At 39.8% G+C, this 13,100-nt stretch overlaps 1 protein-coding gene across 3 annotated transcripts in view; it reads left to right on the top strand.

Annotated features, from left to right (window-relative positions):
• The window catches only part of LOC126279105 (uncharacterized), a 183,224-nt gene that overhangs the window by 18,332 nt on the left and 151,792 nt on the right, over positions 1 to 13,100 (top strand). For 2 of the 3 annotated variants that reach the window (XM_049979585.1, XM_049979584.1), the window contains exons 2-3: positions 5,618 to 7,966; positions 12,827 to 12,996. In XM_049979585.1, the coding sequence (XP_049835542.1) occupies positions 5,618 to 7,966; positions 12,827 to 12,996 (2,519 nt within the window). The remainder of the gene's footprint in view (positions 1 to 5,617; positions 7,967 to 12,826; positions 12,997 to 13,100) is intronic. The other variant, XM_049979586.1, reaches the window with a different exon arrangement.

Here is a 13,100-nt window from a genome sequence, read left to right as displayed (position 1 = left end):
TTTTCTGAAACCAGGTTGGTTTCATTTAGGAGTCCAATAGACTATATTATTCCCAACTCTTTTTGGCTGCAGGACCCTATTTTTCTACAAAATATCCATGCAGTGTGACAGTCTTGTACCACCGTACTGGGAGGGTTTATACGCCCACATGGTACCACTCTACTGGTCGATATCGGAGCTGTCTCTTGCTGCATCAATAACCACCCCAACATGCACATACTGTTTGCAACGGTGTCCATCCTTCATTGGACCAAACAGACGGAAGTCGGAAGGTGCAAGATCTGGGTTGTAGGGTGGATGAGGAAGAACAGTCCAGTGAAGTTTTGTGGGCTCATCTTGGGTGTGCAGACTTGTGTGAGGTCTTGTATTGTCATGGAAGAGGAGAAGTTTGTTTTGCATTTCAATGATGATGAACATGCTGAAGTTGTTTCTTCAGTTTCTTAAGGGTAGTACAGTTCACTTCAGAGTTGATTTTTGCATCATGAGGGAGGACATCAAAAAGAATAAACCCTTCAGAATTCCATGCCATGACTTTACCGGCTGAGAGTGTGCCTTTGAACTTTTTCTTCAGAGCAGAGTTGGTGTGGCACTGTTCTATGATTTGCAGTTTTGTTTCCAGTTTGAAGTGATGAACTCATGTTTCATCGCCTGTGACAATGTTTGACAAAAAAATTGTCTCAATCAGCCTCATAATGTGCAAGCAATTCTGCACAGGTGGTCTTTCGTTTCTCTTTATGTTCTTCTGTTAGGTGGTGAGCAACTCAGCCAGCACACATATTTGAGCACACCAACTGGTGGATGAGTGCATCAGCTCTACCAGCAGAGGTATTAAGCTGTGCACTGTATGGAGGCTTTTTGAGTATGCATGTTGACAGGATACAGTACCAGATCATGTTCCCATAACCTGCACCATGTATATAGTTAGAAAAAAATTGAACTGGTGAGCACATCCTCACAAAAGCTAAGAGCAAGTAAATGAACTAGATGATTAGTTAATGGATTTCAGTAATTTTATGCTAAATAGTCTAAGAATACAGACAAATTAAAAATGTTGTTAAATCATGAGTTTGGAATTGTATATGGAATAAAAAAGATGTAGAGATGATAAATCTGTACATCCGTAACTTGTCAACATCCCATGTACACAGCTGTGTTGAAATTTAAATGGTACATTGATTAAGAAATTGGCTGTCGCAGAAGAGAAGAGCTTTTGAGAAATAAACAAAGTGAATCGGTGAGAGAAAATACATATATGCTGACAGGTTTACATGACCACAGGAAATAGATGGTACTATGGGAAGTATGACTCTGCGGAGAACCTCCTCATTCCTTACCTTATCAGTCCAACTAATTTTCAGTATTCTTCTGTAGTACCACATTTCAGATACTTTGATTCTGTTCTGTTCTGGTTGTCCCATTGTCCATGTTTCACTACAATACAATCCTGTGCTGCCTTTGTTGATACTAGTATGCTCTTCCAGGCCAGGAATGCCCTTCTTGCCATTGCAGGTCTTCTTTTTATGTCCACCTTGCTCCATCCATTGTGGTTTATTTTGCTGCCTGGGTAGCAGAATTCCTTAACTTCATCTACTTTGTGATCATCAATTCTGCTGTTAAGTTTCTCAGTATTCTCATTTCTGCTACTTCACATTATTTTCACCTTTTTTTGATTTACTCTGAATCCACATTCTGTACTCATTATAGTGTTCATTCCACTCAACAAATTCGATATTTCTTCTCCACTTTCTCTAAGTGTAACAACATCAACAGTGAATCTAGTCATTGATATCCTTACACCTTGAAATTTAATCCCGGTCTTTAACCTTCCTTTTATTTCCATCATTGCTTCTTAGATGTATAGATTGAACAGTAGGGTTGAAAGACTACATTCCTGTTGTACACCATTTTAATCCCAGAGCCGGCTGTAGTGTCAGAGTGGTTCTAGGCGCTTCAGTGTGGAACCGCGCGACGGCTACGGTCGCAGGTTCGAATCCTGCCTCGGGCATCGATGTGTGTGATGTCCTTAGGTTAGTTAGGTTTAAGTAGTTCTAAGTTCTAGGGGACTGATGACCTCAGATGTTAAGTCCCATAGTGCTCAGAGCCATTTGAATCCCAGCACTTAGTCCTTGATCATTCAGTCTTATTGTACACTTGTACAAGGCGCATTCAGTAAGCAATACAACACATTTTTTTCTCGGTCAAGTTTGGTTGAAAACAAGAAGATTTTGTTGTGAGGCATTGTGGGATATTCCCACATCAGTCCCTATAGTTTCATGAGCTTTCGATAAGTAGTGGTCCTATATGTAGTCTTTAAAATTGGGTCTGAAGGGCATCGGGGACTTCCTTCCCTGTCCTTCCCTAATCCAATGAGACCGATGACCTCACTGTTTGCTCTCCTTCCCCAATCAACCCAACCCTAAAATTGGACATGTAATGGAGGTGCTTCCAACTAGAGACCTGTCATTGAATTTCTTTTGTCGGGAAATCGGAACATCACAGATATTCATAGGCACTTGCAGAATATCTACGGAGATATAGCAGTGAACAAAAGCTAGTGAGTTGGTGCTTGTACCAGATACCCTTGTCCTTCAGATTTGTAAACTCCTTTTTGCTTCTTTGGCTCGAAGACCTCTTAAGTAATACAACCCAATATTTTATCCTTGATGGCAGATGTCCATCAGAGACAAGTATATCGTCAGGACTGCCCCAGGGAAGTGTGGTAGGACCACTACTATTTTCTGTATATATATAAATTATCTGGTAGATAGGGTGGGCAGCAATCTGCAGTTGTTTGCTGCTGATGCTGTGACATGCGAAGGTGTCATCATCGAGTGATTGTTGAAGGATATGAGATTACTTAGACAACATTTCTAGATGGTTGATGAATGGCAGCCAGTTGTAAATGTAGAAAAATGAGAAAAGCAAGTTAATGCAGATGAGTAGGATAAACAAACCCATACTGTTACAATACAGGTGTCAGTAATGTGCTGCATCTGAGCAAAATGTTGCAAAGTAATATGAAACGGAATGAAATTGTGAGAGGTGTGGTAGGGAAGACAAATGGTCATCTTTGGTTTATTGGGAGAATTTTGGGAAACTGTAGTTTATCTGTAACGGAGACACACGTACACTCCTGGAAATTGAAATAAGAACACCGTGAATTCATTGTCCCAGGAAGGGGAAACTTTATTGACACATTCCTGGGGTCAGATACATCACATGATCACTCTGACAGAACCACAGGCACATAGACACAGGCAACAGAGCATGCACAATGTCGGCACTAGTACAGCATATATCCACCTTTCGCAGCAATGCAGGCTGCTATTCTCCCATGGAGACGATCGTAGAGATGCTGGATGTAGTCCTGTGGAACGGCTTGCCATGCCATTTCCACCTGGCGCCTCAGTTGGACCAGCGTTCGTGCTGGACGTGCAGACCGCGTGAGACGACGCTTCATCCAGTCCCAAACATGCTCAATGGGGGACAGATCCAGAGATCTTGCTGGCCAGGGTAGTTGACTTACACCTTCTAGAGCACGTTGGGTGGCATAGGATACATGTGGATGTGCATTGTCCTGTTGGAACAGCAAGTTCCCTTGCCGGTCTAGGAATGGTAGAACGATTGGTTCGATGACGGTTTGGATGTACCATGCACTATTCAGTGTCCCCTCGACGATCACCAGAGCTGTACTGCCAGTGTAGGAGATCGCTCCCCACACCATGATGCCGGGTGTTGGCCCTGTGTGCCTTGGTCGTATGCAGTCCTGATTGTGGCGCTCACCTGCACGGCGCCAAACATGCATACGACCATCATTGGCACCAAGGCAGAAGCGACTCTCATCGCTGAAGACGACACGTCTCCATTCGTCCCTCCATTCACGCCTGTCGCGACACCACTGGAGGCGGGCTGCACGATGTTGGGGCGTGAGTGGAAGACGGCCTAACGGTGTGCTGGACCGTAGCCCAGCTTCATGGAGACGGTTGCGAATGGTCCTCGCCGATACCCCAGGAGCAACAGTGTCCCTAATTTGCTGGGAAGTGGCGGTGCGGTCCCCTACGGCACTGCGTAGGATCCTACGGTCTTGGCGTGCATCCGTGCGTCGCTGCGGTCCGGTCCCAGGTCGACGGACACGTGCACCTTCCGCCGACCACTGGCGACAACATCGATGTACTGTGGAGACCTCACGCCCCACGTGTTGAGCAATTCGGCGGTACGTCCACCCGGCCTCCCGCATGCCCAATATACACCATCGCTCAAAGTCCGTCAACTGCACATCCGGTGCACGTCCACGCTGTCGCGGCATGCTACCAGTGTTAAAGACTGCGATGGAGCTCCTTATGCCACGGCAAACTGGCTGACACTGACGGCGGCGGTGCACAAATGCTGCGCAGCTAGCGCCATTCGACGGCCAACACCGCGGTTCCTGGTGTGTCCGCTGTGCCGTGCGTGTGATCATTGCTTATACAACCCTCTCGCAGTGTCCGGAGCAAGTATGGTGGGTCTGACACACCGGTGTCAATGTGTTCTTTTTTCCATTTCCAGGAGTGTAGAATGTTAATGTAACCTGTTCTTGAGTAGTGTTCAAGTGTTTGGGATCTGCAGCAGATTGGACAAAAGAAAGACATCAAAGTAGTTCAGAGGCAGGCTGTCAGATTTGTTACCAGTAGGTTCAAACAACATGCAAGTATAACACAAATGAGAACCTCCGGAGTGAAGACAGAAGCTATTTTCGGGAAACGGCATTGAAAAAATTTAGGAACCAGAACTGGAAGCTGACGACAGAATGAGTCTAGTGCCACCAACATACATTTTGTGTAAGGACCACGAAGATAAGAAAAAATAGGGCTTGTAAGGAGTCATCTGGATAGTTGTCTTTCCCTTGCTCTATTTGTGAGTGGAACAGGAAAGGAAAGGAGGAGTAGTGATTGTACAGGGTGCCCTTTGCCATACACCATATGGTAGCTTGCAGAGTATATGTGAAATGCAGAAGTAGATACTCTGGTGTTCCTTATTTCTATTGTCTATAACAATACTTATGTTTTACTGTGGGGTGCCCTTGTTGCTCATGATGATGATGATGACAGTGATGGCTATGGATACTTCCAATTTCCTTTATGTTTTTAATAGCTGTGCCGTTATGTAAAACAGTCCGTGTCTGAGTTATTCTGCAAAAAGTACTTCTCTCCTCCAGGTATAACAACATGAACTAGTGCAATGAGTGAAATCTTCTCCAACCTTTGTGAACTTTCCCCAGTGTTTAAGATTGCAAATCATCCTGAATATTTTGTTAACAGCTGTGGCCTTAAAGTTGCTACACGTCTTTTTATGGGATTTCCCTTGTTTTTGTGTGGGATCACAAAAAATGCTAATTGTTCTGAAGTCTAAGTAGATACCTATTTTAATTGTATTAAACATTCTTGAAATTTTCATTATTTCTACAGCTTAAAGTACTTGTGCAGAAAACCCCAGTGTGGTATATGCTAATTGTATTTTTCATTAAATAATGTATGTTAATTGTGTGATTGTTAGTGTATTTAAACATTATAACCATTTACTACTAAAAACTACGATTTTTTGTTGCATATGCATGTATGATTAAAATCTTGTTTTACAGAAGTGGGATAACTACAGATCTGGATTCTTCAGTCCTAGAAATCAGCAAAGTGAAAATGAAGCTTTTTCAGATGAAAGTGTATCAAGAATTTCCTGGAGCTCACCATCTAGCAGTGACAGTGATCTTCACTCATCAGAGAAACCACCCAGGCTAAATTACCTTCAGAACCACCGTGTAGTGACCAGACTTAATTTTGATGACTGTGTCACCACAAAACATAAGACACCACGAAAGAAGCGTGCAAAAGTTAGTCGTTTGTTTGTGAAACATGAGCAATCTGAGGCTATTGTTGATACTGAGAACCAGAGGAGGGGCTCAATAGCAATGAGCAGTGAGATGTTACCGGTTGCTGTTGTAAAAGATTTGTCAGTTGGTCCGCATGTGGATTCAATGAAGAGTAATGACATCAGTTCAGAACCAAAGAATGATTGTCATATTGAAGAAGAATCAGTCAGTGTTTTCCAAAATGATAGTCTTGATTTGAGTATGACCCATACATTAGAAATGTCTAATGAACATTTTCAAAGGAACAAAGGGAGAACAGAAAATGATAGTATACATTCTTCATCTGGTTGTCCCCTATCAACTTCAGAAAGGTTAATAAACGCAGAAAATGAGTCCCAGTATGCTCACGGTCATACTGTGTCACCTAATTTAAAATGTTCAGGTGCATTACAAAATGACTGTGGATCTCCTGTGCTGGATATTGTGTCGGGAAGACTGTCAAAAGACTGTGATAAAGAAACAATTGTGCACATGCCTCTTAAAAGGAAAAGTAAAGGTGAGGAACTCGTAACAAAGAATTATGAGGTAGGTAACAGTTGTCTGTCACTTGACGATGAAGCATCATTTCTGGATGTATCAGTGAGTCTATTATCAAAAGTACATTCTCACAGACGAAAGCAATCTTTGATAATACCAGAAGAGGAGCAGCATGACATTGTTATGGAGAAAGATTTTTATTCAGCAAATGAAGATGTGCACAATGTGTGTAATGTCAATGTGAAAGATACTGTTAGATTGTCCCAGTCTCCTGTACTTAGCGTGGAAGCTAGAACTAATTCTCGTAGAAAACGCATGAGGCGTTGTAGTGAGGGTAAGAGTGCAGAGCAGTTAGTTAAGCTACCAGTGTCACCTGTTCTTAAGACAAAAGCAGTAGCTACTTCCCACAGGAAGCGACAAAAGTATTATAGCCAGAAAGGGGTAGAGGAAACGGTTGGCCCTTCACAATCACCAGTACTAAAAAGAGAAACAAATGCTCTCCATTGGAGGGATTTCAAAAGATCAAAACACAACAAGAAAGCCAAGGAAAATGCAGGAAACTCTCTACATTCAAGTACTAGACCCAACATATTGACTCCGGGAAAGGAGTCTCTTGTTTCAGATAAAAGTAATGTGTGTAAATTACTCAATTCTGACTTGAAGTTAGAGATAAACACAGAAGACAAAAAGCTTTCACTAAATTGTGAAATCTGTGCTGTACGATCTGAAAGCAATTTAATGCTCAAAACAGTTACTATAGACTCTGTTAATTTTTTAAAGTCTGTACAGGCACAGGTATCGATCCCCAGCGTGCTAAAGGATGGTAACACTGCTCTAGATAGACATAGTCATACTGAAAGTGATTTCAGCTCTGCTCCTCAGGAGTATGTTCCTCTCCCTGAAAGCAATAGCACTGAGTACACACAAAAGTTAGAGCAGAACAGCTCAAGAAATTCCCAGTGTTTAAGTACACATTGTGTTTCACTTGCTACAGACTGTGATGGTACTTGCGCTGTTGATGAAAATAACTCAAGCGGTATTCAGCTTGTGCATAATGAAGAGTCTAACTCAGAGCAGTCAGAACCTCTGCAAATCTCATTTCTCTCTCAGAGTAACTCAAATTTGCCAAGAGAGCCATCTGTCACACAGACTGGTAGAAAAACATTTTATCATTTGAATTCAGCTTTAGTCAACTCAAACCATGATTTTCCTGCAGCTTACAACGAAAACTTTAGCCAGAATTTTACTCCAGATATTTCATTTTTGACCCAAGATCCAGATTTAAAGTACAGCCCTCTAAAACCAGAAAATTCCATCAAATTATTGACAATATACAACAAGAGTTCAGAAGCTGTATCTCCAAAATTGTGCCAGAGTACGCAAGATGTCAAGAAACCTGCAAAACGCAAGCGTGTGAAATCTGTTATGAATCTGAAATGCATTACAACAGTAAAGAAAAAAGAAACTGAAGATGAAGGTTATCAGGCTATTTGTAGTCAGCAGTTCCCATCTTCTTTTGTGACTATAGAACATACATCGTCACAAGAAGAAAAGGGGAGGTCCAGCCAGAACATGCAAGACTCACAGGTTTGTAAGTTTTTTTCCTGTTTTTGTATTATTACTACTGAAGAGCATGTGTGTTAATATGTAAATATTGGTGTGAATTTGCTACCTCTCACAATATAATCACACCAAAGTTGGTGTGATAACAGTTAAAGAGGTACAAGGACTATTCAGAAAGTAGGGAATGTTTCCGCCTGACGCCGCTAGGCGCATGCCGATCACGTATATTTTGTTGGTATGTGCGTGCTCGGCAGCTCAGTCAGCATCCATCTGTGACAGTGGGAACATCTCGGCACATCTGGTTTTTTTGATATTAGAATTTGAAACGTGTGCTGCAATCGAAAATCCCGCCAGTTGTGAGGTGCGACCTGAGATTGGGTTTCTGTTGGCAAAAAACCTAAAACCTATAGAAATTTATCATGAACTGTGCAAAGCTTACAGAAACAATGTAATGAGTGAATGCTCCATCTGGAAATGGTGTATTCGGTTTAAAAATGGTCGAACCAATATTCATGATGAAGAGAAGAGTGGACACCCGAGCATTGCGACTGACAATCTTGTCACTAAAGTTGATGAAAACCGTCGCTTCACAATGACAGACCTTTCGCTTTCCTTTTCACAAGTTTCATGGACTTTATTGTTTGAAATTGTCACTCCAAACCTAGGCTACCACAAATTTTGTGCACGACGGTTGCCCAAAATACTTGCAGAGCACCATAAAGAACAGCAAATGGGGTAACATTGAAATTTCTGGAGGCCTACCAAAAACATAGTGATTCATTAATGGATCGAATTGTAACCGGTGACGAGACTTGGGTGAAACACGTCAATTGTGAGACAAAATTACAATCGATGGAGTGGGGACACACAAAGACGCGGAACTCCAGGCGGGCATTGACTCACTGGCTGAAGTCTCAGACCACAGAATTTTACGACGAAGGTCCTTCAAAGCTTGTCCAATGCTATGATAAGTACCTCAATGTGTTTTGTGACTATGTGACAAAGTAGTATATCAGTCACTCTTTCAGATGCATGTAATAAAATGTAGTTCTTGTACTTAGTTCTTTTTTTAATGCCAAAATGTTCCATACTTTCTGAATTGCCCTCATATTAAGAGAGACAAATGACATCTAATTTTTTTTATTGACTGGGGAACAAAGAATTCATGTTTCAGTAACCATGAAATATGTCTGTTTGAAACAAAAATGAAACAAAATTCTGTTTAAGTTGTGGATGACAATAGTTTCACCGAAACATCAACTGTATTTGTGAGCTTGAGAATTTTCATTTATTTCTGCTTACAAAGAGTTTTATTGTAATATTGTCCATTGGAGGATATGTGGTAACATGGATAAGTGGAGCAGAGAATTGGTGCTGTCATTTTTAAATTAAGAGGAGGACTTCATGCCCAAATATTGTTTTCATTTTTTTTTTCTTCTTTGTTTTATATTTTGATCTTGAGTGCTTTTGAAATGTGTTTTATATTGGGTTAACTTAGACAGCCATATGATTGAGCTTGACTCCCAAAATGTGTTGCTGTTCATTATGTTCCTAATTTTAGTGATGGTATGCTAAAATCTTTAAAATGAAAAATTCCATTTACTTTGGTCATGGCTCTCTTTCTCAAGTTAACATGCAATGTTGGCTAATGTCAGTTTTCCAGTGATACACATGAATGCACAACTCAAACAGTTAAGTAAGTTGTTCACAACACATCTCAATGTAAATGTTATTCGGGTACGCTTTTATATAGAAAACGTAATTCCATGGACTTAGAATGGTGTTCAGTGATGGTTTCAGATCATGTGAATACAATATCTGGATTGTATGGTTGCTGCAGAAATGTGGATTGTAATTTTGCTAGAAATTATTCAGTTTCATCAGCTAGTAAGTTGGTGCATTGTCATTGTGGAACAAGATCCTATGAAATGCAGTTTTGGTTTAGCAAAAAATGCTCCTGATTATTGTTTATGACCTTAGACACTGTCAAAAATCCATTCTAAAGAATATAACAAATCCTTGTCGTAGACATCTTACTCTTCCATATGCCACACTCCTTTGTAACTATCTTTCGATTTTATTTTGTTTATTATACTTGTCTCCACCTTTCTGTTTTGTGTATGATGGGAGCTTTGCATCTGAGTGTTGAGGGATTGGATTGCAACATTTCTATAGTCATGTAAGAGTGTAAAATTTTTTTTTATTTAACTAAGGCATTTGATTGTGCTGATCACAAAATATTGCTCTAGAAGTTGGACCATTATGGAATACAGCAAGTGGCTCACAATGGGTTCACCTCTTACTTTAACAACAGACAGTAAAAGCTCATTATTCAGAGGGTTGAGAATGGCTGTGATGTGGGGTCTGAGTGGAGTACTGTCAAATGTGTGGGGGTGGGAGGGGGGGGGGGGGGGGGCGGTGCCCCAGGGATCAGTGTTGGGGCACTCCTGTTCCTTATTTATATAAATGATATACTCTCTAGTAAAATAGGTAATTCTAAAATATTTCTGTTTGCTGATGACACTAGCTTGGTAGTAAAGGATGTGTGCAACATTGGCCCTGTTTCAAATAGTACAGTTCATGACGTAAGTTCATGGCTTGTAGAAAATAAACTAAAGCTAAATCACAGTAAGATTCAGTTTTTACAGATTCTAACATACAAGTCAACAAACTTGATGTTTTAATTTCACATGTTGTTGTTGTTGTTGTTGTTGTTGTTGTTGTCTTCAGTCCTGAGACTGGTTTGATGCAGCTCTCCATGCCACTCTATCCTGTGCAAACTTCTTCATGTCCCAGTACCTACTCCAACATACATCCTTCTGAATCTGCTTAGTGTATTCATCTCTTGGTCTCCCTCTACAATTTTCACATAATGGGCATATAATTAGTGAAACTGAACAGTTCAAATTTCTAGGTGTTCAGAATGGTAGTAAACTGTCATGGAAAGCCCACATTCAGGATCTTGTTCAAAGGCTTAATGGTGCCATTTTTACTTTTTTAGCAGTATCTGAAGTAAGTGATTGTTTAACACAAAAATTAGTCTACTTCGCTTATTTTCATTCACTTATGTCATATGGTATTTTATTATGGGTTAGCTCTTCTCATTCATTCTCAAAGGATATGTTTAGCTCAAACGGGCAGTTCGGGCAATAAGTGGTATAAGTTCGTGAACCTCTTGTAGACACCTGTTCACTAGTCTGCGGATTCTGACATTCGCCCCTCAATATATACGTTCTTTACTGTGATTTCTTGTTAATAATATCAGCTTATTCCCAAGAGTTAGCAGCTTTCACTCAGCTAATACTAGGCAGCAATCCAGTCTGCATTTGGATCACACTTCCTTAACCCTTGTGCAGAAAGGTGTGCTGTATACTGCTGCATCCATCTTCAATAAGCTACCACAAGAATTCAAAAATCTTAGTAGTAATCCATACATTTTCAAATCAAAACTGAAGAGTTTCTCTCACGGTCACTTCTAATCTGTTGAAGAGTTCCTTGAAAAATGAAGCTGATTCCTATGTTATATTGTTGATTGGGTTTACTTAAACTAATAGCATGACTTTTTGTGGGTTCATAAACATTTTATTTTATCTGTTATTACTTTTATGTTGGAATTTAATGTACTGACACATTCTATGACCTTGGAATTTTGCTCCAATTTGGTCCTATGGAACTAGACATGTAAATAAACAATACAAAAAATATTGAACACTTTGAAATGATAGACTGGATATGTTGATCCTAATTTCCTTACAGACCTCATGCTACAAAAGTCTAATGCTGTGTATTTCAGCTATCGATGTTTTATGTGAATAAAATCATGTACAAATGTCTAAAACAAAAGTTACAATTGGAGATTATATATATTTACAAACTTCCAGCATACTGGAATAGCTGTGAGTCAGCAATTTCTGTTAATCAGTACAACGAAAAACCAGTCCAAAGTTGCAAATGTTACTTTTTTATGTACTCAGTGACTAGTTTCCGGGCCGAGTTTCATCTTCAGGTCATTGTAACATAGTCAAAAAGTGTATTTCCAGATATATGAAAACCATGTCAAAAATGTGCAACCAACAGTTACAGTGCATACGGATAATAATCTGAATGAAAAAGTAAAATTTGCACCTTCGGACAGGTTTTTCATTTTACTGGGGATTATGTATCTTTACCTACATCAGATGTACTGTTGGAAACTGGGATAATGTTGACAGCAACAAGGAATAAGTACATATGTGTAGCAATGTTTGGAAACTGTTGATTCTTTTTTCAGTATCCAGTGAAATATCACAAATCATATCAGAAATGCAAATGTTTACTGATGTTGTGTGTTAACTATCTATTACAGTCTTTTATCAAACTGCTAAGTTACATATAATAATTTTTTCCGAATGTGGGGCCATAGTCATAATATATTTCTTTAAAATCGGTACCACCATTAGACTGTTGTTTATTTACAGTGTTACATTTACACTTACATGATCATGATTTCGGTTTCAAAGTGCCATTATCAAGTGTTTTCTAAAAGCAGGTGCTTTCAATAATTTTATCTTCAGCTGTTGGAAGTGAAGTACATCCGCAAATGCTTCGCTAGGTTGACATTTAATAATTTTTTCATAATGTGGGGCCACAGGCATAATATATTTCGGGTTCAAAGTGCCTTTATGAAGTGTTTTCTGAAGGTAGAAAACACTTGATAAGGGTACTTTGAAGCCGAAATCATGATCGTGTAAATGTAAATGTAACACTGTAAATAAACAACAGTCTAATGGTGGTACTGCCTTTAAAGGAGTGCTAAGTTACAGTTCTTTTATTCCACTTACTATTGTAGATGTTTTTGGATGAAAACCTTCTTCACATGCCTACACCCAGATTATCATTTTTCAGGTCATATCTCAGCTGTCATCACCAATGAAGAAATCAAAGTCATGTGTCAGTTCACCAGACAGTTCATTAGTGAATGACATTATACCTATGGAATTGGGTACACTCAAACAAACATCTGAAGTAAAAATTTGCATGGATTCTGCAAAGAAGAAGAAAAAAAGGCTTAAGAAGTATTGAATTTTCCTTTTAATAGCTTAATTTAACATTTTAAATGTTCATGTATTCACTGTGAACACATTATTGTGGCCAAGATAGATATGAAGCCCACGCCTAC

This window comes from Schistocerca gregaria, chromosome 6 (assembly GCF_023897955.1).
Source record: "Schistocerca gregaria isolate iqSchGreg1 chromosome 6, iqSchGreg1.2, whole genome shotgun sequence".
Taxonomy (NCBI): Eukaryota; Metazoa; Arthropoda; class Insecta; order Orthoptera; family Acrididae; genus Schistocerca; species Schistocerca gregaria.
This window is presented reverse-complemented; position numbering and strand designations above follow the sequence as displayed.